Source organism: Artemia sp. Qi Xiang Cuo, chromosome 3 (assembly GCF_049724085.1).
Source record: "Artemia sp. Qi Xiang Cuo chromosome 3, ASM4972408v1, whole genome shotgun sequence".
NCBI classification, from domain to species: Eukaryota; Metazoa; Arthropoda; class Branchiopoda; order Anostraca; family Artemiidae; genus Artemia; species Artemia sp. Qi Xiang Cuo.
Genome location: NC_142796.1, coordinates 72,394,579 through 72,415,839, shown reverse-complemented (window position 1 = coordinate 72,415,839; position 21,261 = coordinate 72,394,579). Strand labels below are relative to the sequence as shown.

Here is a 21,261-nt window from a genome sequence, read left to right as displayed (position 1 = left end):
CTCTTGTTCAAATATGAAACTTAAGTCCTTTTTGGATTTAAAAATAAAACTATATCCTTAAAATCTGAACTAATAATTAAATATTTTTTTCATAAAAACAAACAATTTTTTTTTTAACTTCGAAATTTTTCAACTTTATTTATTTTTTTCTTTTTGTATCTATCTTAAAATGTCAAAGTATGCTTACGGTTCTAACAATTGCGCTCTCTGATTGGTCAGAGACACGATGTGGCTTTCCCACTGGTATTCTATGACCGCTTATCGTCACTACCTAGTCTACTGCATGTATTAAATCAGTATTTTTTACACAGTGGAACGATAAACACATAAGTCATATCTTTTAAAAAAGGAAGTGAAGATGCAACATTTTAATAGAGTGTGTTCTCATAACAAGGTTATTGTAGCATTGAATGCCGACAAGGAAAAGTATTTAAACTATGAAACAAGTACAAGTGGTAGCACTATTGGAAATGTATGCATGCATTGTCATGACAGTAAGGAATTAAATTTCTTTGGGATACCGAAAAAATTCAACTCTTATGATGGTGGTTATGCGAGATTGAGATCTCCTGAGATGATTGCACTCAAAGAGAATGCTAACATAAAAATAATTGTTGATGATAGAGGACAACTCCTTGCTACTGCTGCAGGTAACACATTACCTACGGATACATCCAATCATCAGCTTTCGAGTATTAGCATTCAGCGGAAGATTAATAAAAGACAGGCCTACTCTGCTACTAATATCTTAAACCATATCTTGTTTACGTGCCGAAACTGCTATCTGTGTAAAAATAATGTATTAATAGACATTAAAATTGCAAGAAAAATAAAAATGGCATTGTAAAAAAATATCACTACGGAATATAAAGATGAAACGATGAAGAACAAAGCACCAGCAAACATTACTGGCATTGATAAAACAGTCAATGAATCAAATAATAGCAAAGACGAAAAGCATATTGAGCCTGTTCATGAGACACCAGTAAAAATTGTGTATGATTCAAAATGGAATAATGATTATTCTACTGATTACGAACTAAGAGATGACAATAACTACAATATCAAGAGAGAACATGGTGAACTATTTTATGGAACAGATTCAAAATGTCCAAAGTTAATCATTGATATTAATAATGTATCATAATATATTTTTGTATTAATATTCAACATAGCATTATTTCATTAAATATATTACATTGTTACGAGTTCATTATTTTTTAGAGTAAGCTGGCGTATCAAGCGTTTAGAATGTATATTAAAACATCGGAGATGTAGGAAAAGGAATTTGCGTACATCTATTGTCAGACACCCTATTTCCGTAAAATCTGAGCTATTAAGGGTTTTTGACCGTAAATACTAGTTTTTTTTTGTAAGAAAATTATGAAAATACAATTCTCTGGTTCAAATGCGGAACTTAAGTCTATTTTTGGATCGAAAAATAAAACTATTTCCGTAAAATCTGAGCTAGTAAGGCTTTTTCGACCGTAAACTCTAGTTTCTTGTAAGAAAATTATGTAAAATACATTTTTGTACGTATCTTAAAATGACAAAATATCATTCTTGAATTCACCTCTTGGATGCACAATACAGAAATTATAAAAAAAATGTAATACTTCCCCCCAAACTCAAATTTGCCAAAATTCTACTATAGAAGCTTTTAAAATATTTCTAAAGCACTAATATATAGAGTGCTAAAACATCAGAATCGGCTTCAGAGGACACGTTATGTCACGGGACGAGGTTATGAAAACCCCCCTCCCCCCAAACTCAAAATTTTCCAAAATTCTACTTTAGAAGCTTTTAAAATATTTCTAAAGCACTATTAGATAGAGTACTAAAAACATCAGAATCGACTTCTGAGGACATGTTATATCACGGGAAGAGGTTTTGAAAATCCCCCTTCCCCCCAAACTCAAAATTTTCCAAAATTCTACTTTAGAAGCTTTTAAGATATTTCTAAAGCACTAATAGATACAGTGCTAAAAACATCAGAATCGACTTCAGAGGACACTTTATATCACGGGAAGAGGTTTTGAAAATCCCCCTTCCCCCCAAACTCAAAATTTTCCAAAATTTTACTTTAGAAGCTTGTGTGTGTCTCTTTGGGCTTTTTGTGTCTCTTCGGACTGTGTCTATGTCTCTACAAATGTAGAAAAACCCCTGTGGGTGAGTTGAAATAAAAAAAATTTAGCAAGAAATGACTGAAAAGTTCTGTTCCTTGGTTCAAATATAGAAAAAAACCGTGTGAGTGAGTTGAAATAAAAAAAAATTTTAACAAGAAATTACTGAAAAGTGTTTTGGAGGAGATGGCTTGATTGACAGAAGGATGTATTATCGAAGTTATAGTGGAGGGCGACAATGTCTTCAAAGTCAAGGCTGTAAGAAAAAAAGTTCCGAATATTTTTGTCGGTTTGTAGTTTACCCACTAATATCAATATCAGTAATGATTCTATTTGAACTTTCTCCAAATTGATCAAATTGGTCTCTAAACGGTTCATGATAAAAAAATAGTTTGGGACAAGAAAAAAAAAAACTAAAATAATGTCATGAAATCATTTTCAACACTCAGAGAAGTTTTTTTTGTGTAAGTTTTTATGTGTGTATGTGTAAGTTGTGTCTGTGTGCGTGTGTTTTAGTTTTTTTTTGTGTGTGTAATTGTTTTTTGTTTTTTTTTGTGTGTGTGTAATTTTTTTTTTGTGTGTCTGTGTGTGTGTGTGAGTTTTCTTGTGTGTGTAAGTTTTTTTTTGTGTGTCTGTAAGTTTTTTTTTTTGTGTGTGTGTAAGTTTTTTTGTGTGTGTGTAAGTTTTTGCGTGCATGTAAATTTTTGTGTGTGTGTGTAAGTTTTTGTGGGTGTGTAAGTTTTTGTTTGTGTGTAAGTTTTTGTGTGTGTGTGTGTGTGTGTAAGTTTGTGTGGGGACAAGAAAAAAAACTATTTATTTCATTTTTTTAAGGTTAATTTAGCCGAGGTTACGCGTGCGCACGTAACCTCGTCTAAATTAACCTTAAAAAATGAAATAAAGCTATGTCGACTTTGCATATTTTACTAAACATAACCGAGAAAGCGCTGGAGGGGAGCATTCCTGTCGACTTTTGGGGGATGTTTCCCCCATTTTTCGATAATCAGACAATTTTCTCAAGCTCTTTTTTCAAGGTCAGAGATTTTGACTGACAATACTCCCCTCACCCCCCGATGGGGTCATGGGTTTAAATGCTAAACCTGTAAAAGTCTTTATTACACGAAAGATTTGAAAAGAGCCTGTATGTCTGACCACGAGCTTAAGAACATTGTATGATTATAGATAAATTGGGACACATCCTCGAATCGTTACTGATATGATATTACTGCGTAAACTACAAACTTACAAAAACATCCAGAACTTTTTTTTCTTATAGCCTTGACTTTGAAGACTTTGTCGCCCTCCACTATAACTTCACCAATACATCCTTCTACCAATCAAACCATCTCCCTCAAAACACTTTTCAGTCATTTCTTGTTAAAATTTTTTTATTTCAACTCACCCACACGGGTTTTTCTGCATTTGAACCAGAGAATGGAACTAAGTTTCACATTTGAACGTTAGAATTGTATTTTCCATAATTTTCTTATAAGAAACTAGAGTTTATGGTTAAAAATCACACACAGACACACACAAAAACTTACACACACACATAAAAACTTACACACACAAACACACACACACACACACAAACTTACACACACACACACACAAAAACTAACAAAAACACAAAAACTTACACACACACAAAAACATAAAAACACACACAAAAATTTACATGCACACAAAAAATTACACGAAAATAAAAAATTACACAAACACACAAAAACTAACAAAAAAACAAAAAAACACACACAAAAAAAAAAAAAAAACTTACAAAAACATAAAAAATCAAAAACAAACAAAAACACAAAAAAAAATTTAAAAAAACACAAAAAAAAAAAACTTAAACACACAAAAAAAAACTTACACACACACACACACACACACACACAAAACTTACAAATAAACACATAAAAACTTACACAAAAAAAAAACTTCTCTGATTGTTGAAAATGATTTCATGACATTATTTTAGTTTTTTTTCTTGTCCCCACACAAACTTACACACACACACAAAAAAAAACTTACACACACACAAAAACTTACACACCCACAAAAATATACACACACACAAAAATTTACATGCACGCAAAAACTTACACACACACACAAAAACTTACACACACACACAAAAAAAACTTACAGACACACAAAAAAAAAACAACTTACACACACATAAAAACTCACACACACACACAAAAAAAAAAAAATTAAAAAAAGCACAAAAAAAAAAAACAAAAAATAACACACACAAAAAAAAAATTACACACACACATACACACAACTAACACAAACACACATAAAACCTTACACAAAAAAAAAAACTTCTCTGAGTTTTGAAAATTATTTAATGAAATTATTTTAGTTTTTTTTTCTTGTCCCAAAATATTTTTTTATCATGAACCGTTTAGAGACCAATTTGATCAACTTGGAGAAAGTTCAAATAGAATCATTACTGATATTGATATTAGTGGGTAAACTACAAACCGACAAAAATATTCGGAACTTTTTTTTCTTATAGCCTTGACTTTGAAGACATTGTCGCCCTCCACTATAACTTCGCTAATACATCCTTCTGTCAATGAAGCCATCTCCTCCAAAAAACTATTCTGTCATTTCTTGTTAATTTTTTTTTTATTTCAACTCACTCACACAGGTTTTTTCTACATTTGAACCAAAGAATAACACTTTTCAGTCATTTCTTGTTAAATTTTTTTTATTTCAACTCACCCACATGGGTTTTTCTACATTTGTAGAGACATACACACAGCCCGAAGAGACACAAAAAGCCCAAAGAGACACACACAAGCTTCTAAAGTAAAATTTTGGAAAATTTTTAGTTTGGGGGGGAGGGGGATTTTCAAAACCTCTTCCCGTGATATAACGTGTCCTCTGAAGTCGATTCTGATGTTTTTAGCACTGTATCTATTAGTGCTTTAGAAATATCTTAAAAGCTTCTAAAGTAGAATTTTGGAAAATTTTGAGTTTGGGGGGAAGGGGGATTTTCAAAACCTCTTCCCGTGATATAACATGTCCTCTGAAGTCGATTCTGATGTTTTAGCTCTCTATCTATTAGTGCTTTAGAAATATTTTAAAAGCTTCTATAGTGGAATTTTGGAAAATTTGAGTTTGGGGGGAAGTATTACAATTTTTTTTATAATTTCTGTATTGTTTATCCAAGAGGTGAATTCAAGAATGATATTTTGTCATTTTAAGATACGTACAAAAATGTATTTTACATAATTTTCTTACAAAAACTAGAGTTTACGCTCGAAAAAGCCTTATTAGCTCAGATTTTACGGAAATAGTTTTATTTTTCGATCCATAAATAAACTTAAGTTCAGCATTTAAACCAGAGAATTGTATTTCCATAATTTTCTTACAAAAAAAAAACTAGAATTTACGGTCAAAAACCCTTAATAGCTCAGATTTTACGGAAATAGGGTGTCTGACAATGGATGTACACAAACTCCATTTTCTACATCTCCGAAGTTTTAATATACATTCTAAACGCTTGATACGCTAGCTTACTCTAAAAAATAATGAACACGTAACAATGTAATATTTTTAATGAAATAATGCTATGTTGAATATTAATACAAAAATATATTATGATATATTATTAATATCAATGATTAACTTTGGACATTTTGAATCTGTTCCATAAAATAGTTCACCATTTTCTCTCTTGATATTGTAGTTATTGTCGTCTCTTAGTTCGTAATCAGTAGAATAATCATTATTCCATTTTGAATCATACACAATTTTACTGGTGTCTCATGAACAGGCTCAATATGCTTTTTGTCTTTGCTATTATTTGATTCATTGACTGTTTGATCAATGGCAGTAATGTTTGCTGGTGCTTTGTTCTTCATCGTTTCATCTTTATATTCCTTAGTGATATTTTTTGACAATGCCATTTTTATTTTTCTTGCAATTTCACTGTCTATTAACACATTATTTTTACACAGGTAGCAGTCTCGGCACGTAAACAAGATATGGTTTACGATATTAGTAGCAGAGTAGGCCTTTCTTTTATTAGCCTTCCGTTGAATGCTAACACCCGAAAGCTGATGATTGCATGTATCCGTAGGTAATGTGTTACCTGCAGCAGTAGAAAGGAGTTGTCCTCTATCATCAACAATTATTTTTATGTTAGCATTCTCTTTGAGTGCAATCATCTCTGGAGATCTCAATCTCGCATAACCACCATCATAACAGTTGAATTTTTTCGGTATTCCAAAGAAATTTAATTCCTTACTGTCATGACAATGCATGCATACATTTCCAATAGTGCTACCACTTGTACTTGTTTCATAGTTTAAATACTTCTTCTTGTCGGCATTCAATACTACAATAACCTTGTTATGAGAACACACTCTATTAAAATGTTCCATCTTCACTTTCTTTTTCAAAAGATATGACTTATGCGTTTATCGTTCCACTGTGTAAAAAATACTGATTTAATACATGCAGTAGACTAGGTAGTGACGATAAGCGGTCATAGAATACCAGTGGGAAAGCCACATCTTGTCTCTGACAAATCATAGAGCGCACTTGTTAGAACCGTAAGAATACTTTGACATTTTAAGATAGATACAAAAAGAAAAAAATAAATAAAGTTGAAAAATTTCGAAGTTAAAAAAAAAATAGTTTGTTTTTATGAAAAAAATATTGAATTATTAGTTCAGATATTACGGATATAGTTTTATTTTTCAATCCAAAAAGGACTTAAGTTTCACATTTGAACCAGAGAACTGTATTTTCCATAATTTTCTTTCAACAAACTAGAGTTTACAGTCAAAAACCCTTATTAGCTCAGATTTTACAGGGGGAAGGGTTTTACAAGCTTCCACTAGGAGCATAAATTCTAGTGTACTTGACTTATTGTATCGGAATACTATCACCTTAATTCTATGTATTTAGAGGTAATATCCATTGTCACAGCCAGGCAATAATCCTAGCGCGGGGAGTGGGAAGGGTTTTACGAGTTTCCAGTAGGAGCATCAATTCTATTATACTTGACTTATTGTATCGGAATACTATCACCTTAATTCTCTGTATTTAGAGGTAATATCCATTTTCATAGCTAGGCAATAATCCTAGCGCGGGGAGGGGGAAGGGTTCTACGAGCTTCCACTAGGAGCATAAATTCTATTATACTTGACTTATTGTATCGGAATACTATCACATTAATTCTATGTATTTAGAGGTAATAACCATTGTCACAGCTAGGAAATAATCCTCGCGCGGTGAGTGGGAAGGGTTTTACGAGTTTCCACTAGGAGCATAAATTCTATTATACTTGACTTATTGTATCGGAATACTATCACCTTAATTCTCTGTATTTAGAGGTAATATCCATTGTCAAAGCTAGGCAATAATCCTAGCGCGGGGAGGGGGAATGGTTTTTACGAGGTTCCAGTAGGAGCATCAATTCTAGTATACTTGACTTATTGTATCGGAATACTATCACCTTAATTCTCTGTATTTAGAGGTAATATCCATTGACACAGCCAGGCAATAATCCTAGCGCGGGGAGGGGGAAGGGTTTTACGAGTTTCCACTAGGAGCATAAATTCTATTATAGTTGACTTATAGTATCGGAATACTATCACCTTAATTCTCTGTATTTAGAGGTAATATCCATTGTCATAGCTAGGCAATAAACCTAGAGCGGGGAGGGGGAAGGGTTTAACGAGCTTCCACGAGGAGCATAAATTCTAGTATACTTGACTTATTGTATAGGAATACTATCACCTTAATTCTCTCTATTTAGAGGTAATATCCATTGTCACAGCTAGGCAATAATCCTAGTGCGGGAGAGGGGGAAGGGTTTTACGAGGTTCCACTAGGAGCATAAATTCTATTATACTTGACTTATTGTATTGGAATACTATCACCTTAATTCTCTGTATTTAGAGGTACAGCCAGGCAATAATCCTAGCGCGGGGAGGGGGAAGGGCTTTACGAGCTTCCACTAGGAGTATAAATTCTATTATGCTTGAATTATTGTATTGGAATACTATCACCTTCTCCCCCTCCCCTGCCCTCGGAAATGTGGGAACGAAGGGTCTCTGAGCCTTCCCCTTGATGCAGATGTTTTCCTTCCAAAATTGACCCCTCCCTGCCCTCAGAAATGGGGGAACGAAGGGAAGGTTAGATCCTATTTTAAATTGACAATACTTATCAAACATCACTAGTGTATTATACAGATCACATATCTCATCACCCCTTTTTAAATGTTAATCAAATAATTCTGATTATAGTGTCCAATTTTGTGTCTGCTTTTCAAAATGTTCGTATTTGTTTAGAATGAAGTATTTTTTATAGCAGATACCCCCCGTGCAACTGAATCCCCCATGTAACTGAACCCCTGTATAACCGAAACCCCGTACAACTGAACCTCCGTGCTACTCGACCCCATTTAACTAATCCCCGTGTAACTGACTCCGTATGTAACTGAACCCTCGTGCAAGTCAACCCTCGTGCAACTCAACTACCTAAAAACACTTTTCAGCCATTTCTTTTTAATTTTTTTTATTTCTAAACTATTTAGAATTGACAACACTGTGCAAATAATCACTTGTGTATTATACAGTACACATTCATTCCATCTCCTCCAATACACTTTTCAGTCATTTCTTGTTAAAATTATCCAATCACTAATTACCCCTTTTTTTTCTCCACCTTCAAATGTTCCTTCAGTACCTACGCAATTAGATCGCCCCAGTTAACACTAAGATGTAAATTGAGTAAGCCTTTCGCAATAACGAACCAAACCAGATTATACCCACTTAACCAGATCAAAAAATGGCGGTCACACTAACTTGATTAGTAATTGGATTCAGATATACTACGAATGGACTTTCAGTCCTACATTCACGGGTTTCTGCAAAGTGCTATGGGCTTCATTGAAAAAATAGCAGTTAAAAAAAAAAAAAATAAACATGTATCCATGAGTTTGACCTCCAAAAAATGAATGTCATAATAGAAAACCCGTCTGCCAACCCATGTAGAGTTCATTGTAATAGGCAAATGGCCCTGGTAACCCAATTACTTGAAAATAGAAACACATATCCACGTGTAATTCAATGTGGATTTTAATGTGGATTTTCAAGTAATTGGGGCCTTACTACTTTTACGATATTTAAACTGTTATTTTTTGGGGTTTAGGGGGGAAAAAGATACCTAGGTTAAGTTAGGTTAGGTTACGTATTTAATATATGGTATGCTTTACCCCACCCCCACCCATGATGTGCAAATATATATCCCAAATTTCTTTCTAAACTATTATATATTCATCCCATTTTATTTTATTTCATTAGCGTTAACCAAACTTGATTTCTTAAGTAGTATATAAAAGAGTACGTTTAATGCCCCAGTACCACAAATTTAAAGTCCAGTTTACATGCCCTGTTAGTCGTATATACAACTCTTTTCTTTTCTGACAGCTATTCTAAGGAATCAGCGCAACTTGCGGGCAGCTACACAATACTTACTGGTTACAAATACTTTATTTTTTTTTTTTTAAAAAAAAATGTAATAGATGGGTACAAATGTAATAATTCGGCCAAGTAAAAAGACTTGAATTTCAGCTATTTAATAGTTGGAAAATAAAAGAAACTGAGAGATATATTGGCAAGAGAGAAACTAAGATCCTGTGTATTTTTTATTTTTAAAGTTACCGGTTGGTTAGCTGCAAAGTACTTCTGGAACACTTCTGCAGTCAGTATCGTTTGAAACTAATTAAGGGATTGCAAATATACTTTATTATTCTTATCTAGTTTTTCTGCAGCCACCTCCAGTAACGTATGTGGTGCGGAACAGTTTTGCACACATTGCTTCGGGCCCACACACCGATCACGGGGGATTTTTAAACGCAAAATTATTTAAAAATCTACTTCAATACTCTCAATGCTCATAATGTTCCTAACATGAGTTAATACATAATGCTATATATATATATATATATATATATATATATATATATATATATATATATATATATATATATATATATATATATATATATATATATATATATATATATATATATATATATATATATATATATATATATGTATATATATATATATATATATATATATATATATATATATATATATATATATATATATATATATATATATATTTTATATATATATATATATATATATATATATATATATATATATATATATATATATATATATATACATGATTTAACACAAAATAGCCTACTACTTATACTCATCAAATACCTATATTACCCTTAATAAAATACTTAAAATATTCATGATTTTGCTCATAAATTAATTTATTAATTTTTCATTCATAGATAAATTTTAATTTTTTGTTTATTTTTTCCAGGGGTTATTTTCTGATGTCATTTGAACGAACTTCTTGAGGTGAACGAACCACGAGGAAGCTAAATTATTAAGGGCAAATGGGGCAAATTATAATTGCATTTAATTTTCGAACATATTTTCCCTAATGAAGCAACTCTGTTTATATAAAAATATTATCCTAAATCTGCTTTATAGAAAGTATATAAGGCCTCCAAAATGTATATTGTTTATCTGGTTTTGGAGAGTCAAACTTTATTTCGTTGCAACTGATTACATTACCCTTTTCTTTTAGTCATTATTATTATCTTTATGTACTACTACCTTAGAAATTGATTTCTGGGGAAAGGGCTGTAGCATCCCTAGCACGCTTTGCTGCATCTATTTCAAAAGGCAGCCAAAATACTGTGCGCTTGCGCTTCCACAGTTCAATTTTTTGCTGTATGATACTTTCTTAATTCCAAGCAATTAACAACAACACCTAACAAACTTCCAACTGCGTATTTGCTTCTTTAATAATAGTCTAAACTTTTGTAAGCTTGTTTTCGTAGAAATTTAAATCCTGGGAAGGGGAAGTTGTCCTAACATCCTTTTCTGCATCTATGCCTAAAGTCAACCGAAACATTGTATGCTATCTCAGTTCAATCTCTCGCTACATAACATTTCCTTAGTTCCAAAACAATATCAAACAGCAAAACAATAACAAAATCCCAAATAATAATAACAATAATGAAAAGAAAAACTGTGCACAGGCCTCCCCTAAAACAGTCTAAAATAAAGGATATAATGCGTAATATACGGAACAGCTTTAACTAAAATATATGAAAATGAATACAAATAACTGATCGAGATAAATTTCGGGGAAAGAGGTATTCTACCCCTGATAATGTCAAGTCTATAATTGACAAACATTGCTTATCCGTTAGTTAAATCCGAAAAAGAAATCAATGCATCCATGCTACTCATCGACACCCTGAGGGTCTTCCCACTCTCCGTCACATGGTGGAACACTGTTTGTTTTGTGATGGTTTGCCCACTTTTACCATGTCTGACCACTTTGCCTTATTTGTGGAGCACGTCTGCCACTCGACCTGGTGCACAAATTTATTTAAAGCTTTCGACCTTTCCCGACACCCAACATTAATCATAGCTCAATCCTTCTTTTGGTTAAAATAAAAAAAACAAGTTTTTTTAACTGAAAGTAAGGAACGACGTTAAAACTTAAAACAAACAGAAATTATTCCGTATATGAAAGGGGCTGTCCCCTCCTCAACGCCTCGCTTTTTACGCTAAAGTTTGACTCTGTCTCACAACTTTATTTTTTAAAACAATAAAAAAAAAATTTAGCGTAAAGAGCGAGGCGTCGAGGAGGGGACAGCCCCTTTCATATACGGAATAATTTCTGTTCGTTTTAAGTTTCAACGTCGTTCCTTACTTTCAGTTACAAAAAAACTTGTTTTTTTTATTTAATTTGTGAACGTTTTTTAATTAATGCAGGTTTTGATTTTGGCTCACCGTGCATGAATAATTAAAACGAAATTTGCATATTAATTTTACTTTTATTTGGTTAAATGGCTTTCTTGAAACTTGTTTAATTTTATTTACGAACGTTTTTATTAGTAATAAATATACGTAACTTACGAATTAACTTACGTAATGAACTTCTATATTCATATATTTTTAATACGTATATCAGGGGGTTTGCGCCCTAGTCAATACCTTGCTCTTTAAGCTAAGGTTCGAATTTTGTTCAGATTCTTTAAAAATGACCGCTTAATCAAAAAGGCCGTTACTTAGAATAAATAGCTCTTATGAAAGTACTGAAAAATCTTTGGCTTAAAGAGCGAGGTATTGACTAGGGGGTGAACCCAATCATATATTTAATATTTTCTGTTCGTCTAAAGTTTTGATGTTGCTGCTGTTGCAGCTGAAAAACTTGTTTTTTTATATTTAATTTCTGATCTTTTTTAAATAATGCAGGGAAGTCCGGCGTCTCCTTCATAGCAATGTCCCTTCCCCCATGAAAACTTCCTTCATGGAAAGATCCTCCCACATAACCCCCGACCAAACCCCCTCCCCACTACCAGAAAAAATATCCCCTGATAATGTATGTATACTTCCCAATAACCAATGCTATATGTTAACATTGGGTGAAGTTCATAACTTTCAGCCCTCCCCCTGGGAGCTTCGGGGTATTAAGTCATCCTAACGCGTGGGAGGGGGCCTATTTGCCCTCCATTTTTTTGGTCACTTAAAAAGAGCACTAGAACTTTTAATTTCCGTTCCACTGAGTCCTCCCACGATATTCTAGGACCACTGGGTCGATAAGATCAACCCTGAAAAAAAAAAAAACACCAAAAAAACAAATTAACCCGCATCCGTGATCTTTCTTCTGGCAAAAAATGCGATATTCCACATTTTTGTAAATAGGAGCTTAAAACCTTTACAGAAGGATTCTCTGATACGCTGAATATGATGGTCTGATTTTCATTAAGGTTCTATAACTTTTAGGGGGTCTTTCCCCCTTATTTCGAAAATCAGCCAAATTTTTTCAGGCGCGTAACTTTTGATGGGTAGGACTAAACTTGATGAAACTTGTATATTTGAAATCAACATTAAAATCTAATTCTTTTGATGTATCTATTTATACCAAAATACCATTTTCTATAGTTTCGGTTACCATTGAGCCGGGTCGCTCCTTACTTACAGTTCGTTACTACGAACTGTTTGATTATCTAGAAATCTTTCGTCAAAAACTTGGGTCAGTGACAGTGTTCAAAAACAAAAACACTGCCGTAGTGTATTGTTCCATCACAGTCGTGATTGTCATGCGTATAGATTATTGATTTGGAAGCGGGATCTTAAAATAAAAAAGGACTTTTACTTTCTTTGCAATTGCTGCAAGTAAGCCGTGTTTTACAGAACGACGGCTATATAATTATTCATAACTAAATAATTAAAAGAGAAAATTTTCCCAGTTGTTTTGACCGACAGCCCGAATTCCATTAGTTTAACATCTGCTACTTCTTAAACTTTGTTTTTGTGGTTCTATACAGCGACATACATTCATATATGTGAAGTTAGTTATTATACAGCCTTTTTATACAGATTATATTAACAGCTGATGATGAAGATACGGTTGAACTCGCCTGTAGACAATTAATTTATGCCGCGACAAAGTTTGACAAAACTGCGGTAATCATGAAATATCTTTTGATAAGAATCTAATTTCTTCTACCGGCTATTTTTATTGAAATTGCAAACGCTGGGTATTATTGTGCTGTATACACTTGGCACAAATACTAGGGGGGAGGGGTCTTGGGCCTTCTCCCAAAATTCCATGGTTTTTTTTATTGTTCCACATTTTCACCTAGTTACAATGAACTTGTTTTTTTATGTTTTTTTTACAAATCTACCCCATCTTGAAAAAAACACTGATAGCCAAAAATAATAAATTGCAAAAACAATCTATAGCCAAAAATAAATTTCCAAAAAGCAGATATTTCTTTCATTTTAAACACTAGAACTTAACAAAGATGTGACTAATAGCGTATTTTTCATGACTAAAACCCATTAGCTAAAACCCAGTAGCAGCAGTAGCTAAAACCCATCAGAGATGAAACCTCGGCTAATGGTAACCGAAAATTTGTAAGCCCGTTTTCAAATATACTGTCCGATGAGAAAAGTCTCCAAATTGATGCTGATTCAGAAAGGAATTAATTTTTCCAGATTCACTGAAAAGGGATTTGTAATTATAGTATTTAAAAAAAAAATCCTTATTTATTTGTTACCATATTTTTCGTTCTTATATGATTCCATTATTTCACACTAATCACCCGATTTTAGATTTTCTGAAAATTAATGCCTAGCTCCTCAAAAATCAAATTCCCGCCTAATTGTCTTATTAGAGCTAAGTTTCTTAGCTATTCAAAAAAGAAAACATTTATTGTAAACTAAAGATCATGACTGTTCTAATGGTGAAACGTAGTTTCTACTTCTTTTTAATTCTGGTTTATAAGTTTTAAATAAATTAAATGACACATTCACACTCCTTTATGGCTTTCCAATACTTTCGAACTTAGCATAAGTCACAAATTTAACGTCAACTAGAGGTCACAAGAACTTAGCACAATTCACAACTCCAGCGTCAATACACTATAATTACCTTCAAAAGGAAGTAACCTTCCTTTTGTAGGACTATTAGATATACTTCCTTCTTCTAGGTATCTTTTTCTATTTTTATTGAATCCTTCAATAATAAATAAATAATTAGTTTATAAGAATATCGACAACTCAGCAACCAATTTTCCCTCTTACATTGTAATAGTTTCAGAATAAAGTTTTGAGCTTTCGTAGCACTTGGCACGCAGTTTGCACGAGGCATAATGATGAATTACAACTTCTAAGATTTTTTTCCTGCTTTTTTGTGCTTTTTTTGCCCAGTTCATTATCCAATGGCTAGACCAGTGTTTTGTTATCAAACAGTTCGTGGTAACGAACTGCAAGTAAGCAGCGACCGGTCTCAATAGTAACCGAAACTCTAAAAAACGGAATTTTGATATCAATAGATACATCAAAAGAGTCATATTTTCATTCTGATTTCAAATATATAAGTTTCATCAAGTTTAATTTTACCTATCAAAAGTTACGCGCCTGAGAAAATTTGGCTGATTTTTGAAAAAAGGGGGAAAGACCCCCTAAAAGTTATAGAACCTTAATGAAAATCACACCATCATATTCAATGTATTAGAGAACCCTATTGTAGAGGTTTCAAGCTCCTATCTACAAAAATGTGGAATTTTCCATTTTTTGCCAGAAGAAAGGTCACGGATGCGTGTTTATTTGTTTTTTGGTGTTTTTTTTCTTTTCCCCAGGGGTATTCGTATTGACCCAGTGGTCCTAGAATATCGTAGGAGGGCTCAATGGAACGGAAATTAAAGTTCTAGTGCCCTTTTTAAGTGACCAAAAAAAATGGAGGGCAACTAGGCCCCCTCCCACGCTCATTTTTTCTCAAAGTCACCCAATTAAAATTTTGAGATAGCCATTTTTTTCAGCATAGTTGAAAATCTAATAAGTATGTCTTTTAGGATGACTTAATCCCCCACAGTTCCCAGGGTGAACTTTGCCCATTGCTTATATTGGTTATTGGTTATAGTGGTTATTGGGAAGTATACAGACATTTTCAGGAAGGATTTTTTTCTGGTTGGGGAGGGGGGGGGGCTGGAGGAGGGGGTTACTCGGGAGAATTTTCCCGTGGAGGATGTTTCTTTGGGGGAAGGGACATTTATATGAAGGGGGCGCCGGATTTCCAAGCATTATTTAAAAAACTATCAGAAATTAAATTTAAAAAGACAAGTTTTTTCAACTGAAAGTAAGAAGCAACATTAGAACTTAAAACGAACAGAAATTATTACGTATATGAGGAGGTTCTCCCCCAAGTCAATACCTCACTCTTTAACAAACAACAAAAGTACGAAGATATTTTTCGTTTCGCTTCGTACTTTTGTTGTTTGTTATGGAAAGGCAGTGTGGTCTTCGTCACTATTTTCACCTCGCTCTTTACGCTACAGTGTTTTTTAGTGCTTTCAAAAGAGCTATCTATTCTAATTATACGGCCTTTGTGATTCATGGGTTTGGGAATTAAATTACTTTTAACTTTTAACGTAAAGAGCGTGGTATTGACTAAGTGGAGAACGCCCTCATATACGTAATAACATATACGTAATAAAAAAAAAACAATGAAAAAAAAAAGCGATACGGCTCAATAGTAATCGAAACCTTTAAAAACGGAATTTTAATGTCAATAAATGTATCAAAAAGAATGTGTTTATAATGCTGATTCTAAATATATAAATTTTATTAAGTTTAGTATTACTCATCAAAGGCCACGAGCCTAAGAAAATTGACCTGATTTTTTAGAGAGGGGGAAAACATCCTCTACAAAGGAAAGAATTTTAATGAAAATCACACCGTCAGATTCAGCGTATCAGAAAACCCTATTACATAGGTTTCAAGCTCATATCTGCAAAAATCTGCAACTTTGTATTTTTTGCCAGAATAAAAATAACGAATATAGAAGTTCGTTACGTAAGTTAATTTGTAAATTACGTCAGAACCAAATTTAGAGACAGCCATTTAGCAAAAGAAAATTAAAATTTTTATTCAAATTTTGTTTACTTATTCAATGACGTTGAGCCAAAATAAAAGCTGCATTAACTAAAAAACGATTAGAAATTAAATAAAAAAAAAAGTTTTTTAAACTGAAAGTAAGGAACGACATTAAAACTTAAAACGAACAGAAATTATTCCGTATATGAAAGGGGCTGTCCCCTCCTCAACGCCTCGCTCTTTACGCTAAAGTTTGACTCTGTCTCACAACTTTATTTTTTTAAAACAATAAAAAACTTTAGCGCAAAGAGCGAGGCGTTGAGGAGGGGACAGCCCCTTTCATATACGGAATAATTTCTGTTCGTTTTAAGTTTTAATGTCGTTCCTTACTTTCAGTTTAAAAACTTGTTTTTTTATTTAATTTTGATACCTAATACTATTAGGATGGCTTCACTTTGAACTTTCTACTAAATAATTATTAAATGTCCCTAAAACGCTTTATTTTTATAAAGTATATATTTTTTTAAAGCGTTTTGAAAAAGTGTCTTTAAATAGTTTACTTTTGTTCTACCAAAACTCGCGTATTGTATCGTATTTTCAGTAAAGCTCTAGTTTTCTATAATCATGCAAACACAGGGAAATATTATCAGTTGCTTTATTTGCGCTAGTTTTATTGATATATGTTAGATACACTGTAAAGCAACAATTTTTGCTCGTTTTAAGTTTCAACTTCGCTCTTTACTTCCCTCAGAAGAACTTCGCTTTTTTAAATTAATAGACGAATAAAAGTGATTGGCGTAGCAAATTACGACTAGAAAATTTTAAAGGATCATTTGGTGCTGAAAACATTCTAATATTTTATTTAAAGCAAAGAAAAAAACCGAAACAATAAACGAAAAATAACTTTTGGTATTTTTTAGAAATCAATGTTGGTTTCTGAATGTCAGAAGCCAGGGCTTCAGGATGTTTCACCTACTAAAGCATAAAATAAAAAAAAAAATGCTGCCCACCTTTTCCAGTTCAGTTAGTGCCAAATAGACCCCAAAAGCCGAATCCTGTTTTTGAAAAGAAAATTTCTCACGCAGATCAACCCAGTATTAAAGTGGATGGAGGGGTGAACTTTAAGAGATTATGCATTCACATGCATGAATTTTCATAAATAAAACTCGGAGACAACCAAAAGCTTAAGCACGATCTGCTGATAATCAGCTGTAACAAAACAATGTCCAACATTTTTAGAACTGAGTCAGAGTGGAGGAGGTTTTTAGTGTAGGAGACAAGCAAAATAGAAAAAATTATGAGTTGATGAAAAATCGTTTAATTGAATAAATAAGTATTAAGAATTTTATAAATTCCATAAATAGCAGGCAAATTTGTTAATTAATCTTTACCTCACTTTATTTCAGGAATGACAGAACTAACAAAGACATAAGTTTAACTTTTTATGGCATAGTGCTTCAATAGGTTCACTATGCACACTAAAATTCTCGTTTCAAATGTTTCGAAAGAAAGTGAGTAAATGAAATTACTTACAATTACCAGTTGGTAATTGATGGTATTTGTAATATTTACAATTACAAATACCATCGATGAGCCGACGATTACACTTACTGACGATTGAACCCGGCTCATTGCGCCCAACGTTATAATATCCATGGACGATAGCACAGGACAGTTGCTCCCAGATAATTGCATCTGGACAGTTTGGCCAAGATCACATTAAGATTGTAGTTGTATTAAGAAAGATCGAAGCCACAGACGACAGCTCTCCCAGAAATACTAGGCCCATGAAGGATGAAACTTGTCTAACAATTTGGCGTAAAATGAGGGCCTCAGGTGGGGTCCTAGGGCCTGACCGATAAACTGGATGGGGTAAAATATCAACAAGCCTGGATAGCAAAAATATTTTCTTTGTTAATTCAAGGATAAGTTTTTTGATCAATTATCTGCAGAACATCTAAATATTGTTTGGATGCCACGAGCAAAGATACGGCAATCTAAATTAGATGAATCTCTGAAACTCTTGAAGAGTCCAGTTCAAAACATCTGAATCCGTAGGTCAAAATGTCAATTCTATAGTTGTCACTTAACTGCGCAAAGTAAAATGTAAATATTTTCATAGAATTTAAATCCTTGAAATTGCTGTACCCTCAGGAAAAGCAATGGGTTCCACCAGTCAAGGTAACAAACTACTAACTTATTCCCAGGTCAACACAATGGGCTTAACCTGGCTAAAAAATAAACAGCAAGCAGAACACGGGACCACAAGCTGAATGGATTGGCAACGCTCTTCTATCAACAAGATTTGACGTCCTACTCAAGCAATTTCAAGCCTTATCTCGGACTAGTTATATAGTCATGCCTGAAGTACTATACTACAATGAGGAGGTATCCAACAATAGATAAAATAGCGTGGAAAAGGTTATTCATACCGATATAGCCCATTAAAACAAACAAAACCCTGAAGGATAATGCATTAATCAACATTCAGTGCAACTCTTTTTCCTTTATTAGGCAGTAATTTCCTGGAGAAGTGCCAATTCTCAAGGTAACCCTGCAGCACTGTTTGCAGTCACCATTATGATTAAGAAAACTCGTTAAGAATCCACTCCGACACCACTATGAGGTCTTACAAGCAGAGTGTCTCTTGTGGGGATTAAATAAAAAAAAACACGTTTTTGTTAACTGAAAGTAAGGAGCGACGTTAAAACTTAAACGAACAGAAATTATTCCGTATATGAAAGGTGTAGTCCTCTCCTCAACGCCTCGCTCTTTGCGCTAAGTTTTTTATTGTTTTAAAAAATGCAGTTGTGAGAAAGAGTAAAACTTTAGCGTAAAGAGCGAGGCGTTGAGGAGGGGACAGCCCCTTTCATAGACGGAATAATTTCTGTTTGTTTTAAGTTTTAATGTCGCTCCTTACTTTCAGTTGAAAAAGCTAGTTTTCTTTAAAATGTCTGATCGTTTTTTAAATTATGCCAATAAATCTGGCAACACCGCCAAGGAAAAATCCTCCCTCTTGACTGATTTATTTTCTAGACCAGTGGTTCTGAAATTGTGTTATGCGTACCCCTTAGGGGTACGCATAATTTTTTAGGGGGTATACGGCCAGCCAAAGAAAAAATAAACCAACCCTTAACTCTAGGACTGGCAATTTTATTTATATTTTAGCTATAGCTTACTTAGTACCGGTAACTGAGAAGGGGTACCTCAAGTGTTTTGTGGGTAAAAAGGGGTAGAGTGTCTAAATAAGTGTGAGAACCACTGCTCTAGACAATTCAATCCTGGTGAAAATTTACCCCGCACACTTACCCTTAATTATGGTTAAAAGGGTGCAAATATAATTTTTATATTTTTCATTTTTTTTTGCAGCTGTACTGCTTGATATTCGGCAATACTCCAGTTTTCCCAATGATGAAAATGATGGAATTCCAAAAAAAGATCCTGTTGAATACTTTGAAGCTGTTAAATATGCTGTTGACATAATTAATCAAAAATCGGGAGAGGTCTCTTCTCGCATTGTGCGGGATTCTTTTGTCCCAGGTATTCAAATAGGTAAGTACAGTTATTGACACAACAAGAAATTAAATAAGGGTTCTAGTAAGGGCTGAATAAAATAAAATTAAGAGTTTATTCAGTACTTATGTATTATAGAGGCAACACTCAAGTTCTTCATCTATTGACGCATTGTAGAACCGGTTTCATTCCTTAGTTTCTTTCAGCTTAGCGTGAGACAAAACAAAGACAAGTGACAGAATAGATGGGAAATATATAATTTAGGCTATATATTTGCAATTTAGGGGGGTAGGGGGTTGTGGTAAAGTATTTGAACAGTGTGAAGTTAGTAAACAATTCTTACTTCATAATATGCAGAACCATTGTACCTAACACATTTTGAATGCAGACCCGCTATACTTTACCCCCCCCCCTAATGCGCAAATATATAGCCCAGATTTCTTTTTAAAGTATTATATTCTCATCATATTTGTGATACTTCATTAGGATTGAGTGTCAGAAAAGCAGTTTATACTTAGGTGAAGAACTTGAGTGTTTTCAGTATAATACACAAGCCCCATTTATTCTTATGAAAATAAAGAGCGCTGTTTGAGCTTAAAATGACTAAACGTTATCTTAATGTGAGCTCTTTATACCAAAGTTAAAATTCTAATTTATATGCTTCTAGAATGTCAGTGCTCATTTAGACGCGTTGCTTTACATTGTAACAATTTAAGTTTTAATGTTTAGAAAGGCAATTGCAATTATTAGCCCACTATTTCTATACTTCCATGTGAATAACTCTCTCAAATACTAAATGTTTTTTTCTTTTCTTTATCTAATTCAAATCAACCTTTAATTTGTTTGTAGTAAGTGTACAACTGTTTACTCCTTAATAATGGATAAATAAAGCATAACATCACGTGAGACTCAGGACGCCACAACATGGGACCCTTAGAATATAATGGATCTTTAGAAGGCTTTTCAAAACTGAATGAGTGTATCATGATTTTTTAATTTCTGATGCTTTAGTTTTGAATTGTCGATATGTGGCATAAAATAGCAGACTCAGCAGCTATCTTTTTCGTTAATTAAAACTGGCGCCAAAAATTAAAAAGGAATGTTAGAAGGGTTGTGCCTTCTATTTTCCATGGCCAATGCTTTTCTATGACCGTCCCTGAAAAAAAGAT

General features: G+C 33.2%; 1 protein-coding gene across 1 annotated transcript in view; it reads left to right on the top strand.

Annotated features, from left to right (window-relative positions):
- LOC148954500 (uncharacterized) overlaps window positions 1-21,261 on the top strand; it is a 243,521-nt gene that overhangs the window by 55,553 nt on the left and 166,707 nt on the right. Inside the window, exon 3 of the mRNA XM_089086552.1 lies at window positions 19,949-20,131. Coding sequence (XP_088942678.1) covers window positions 19,949-20,131 — 183 coding nt within the window. The remainder of the gene's footprint in view (window positions 1-19,948; window positions 20,132-21,261) is intronic.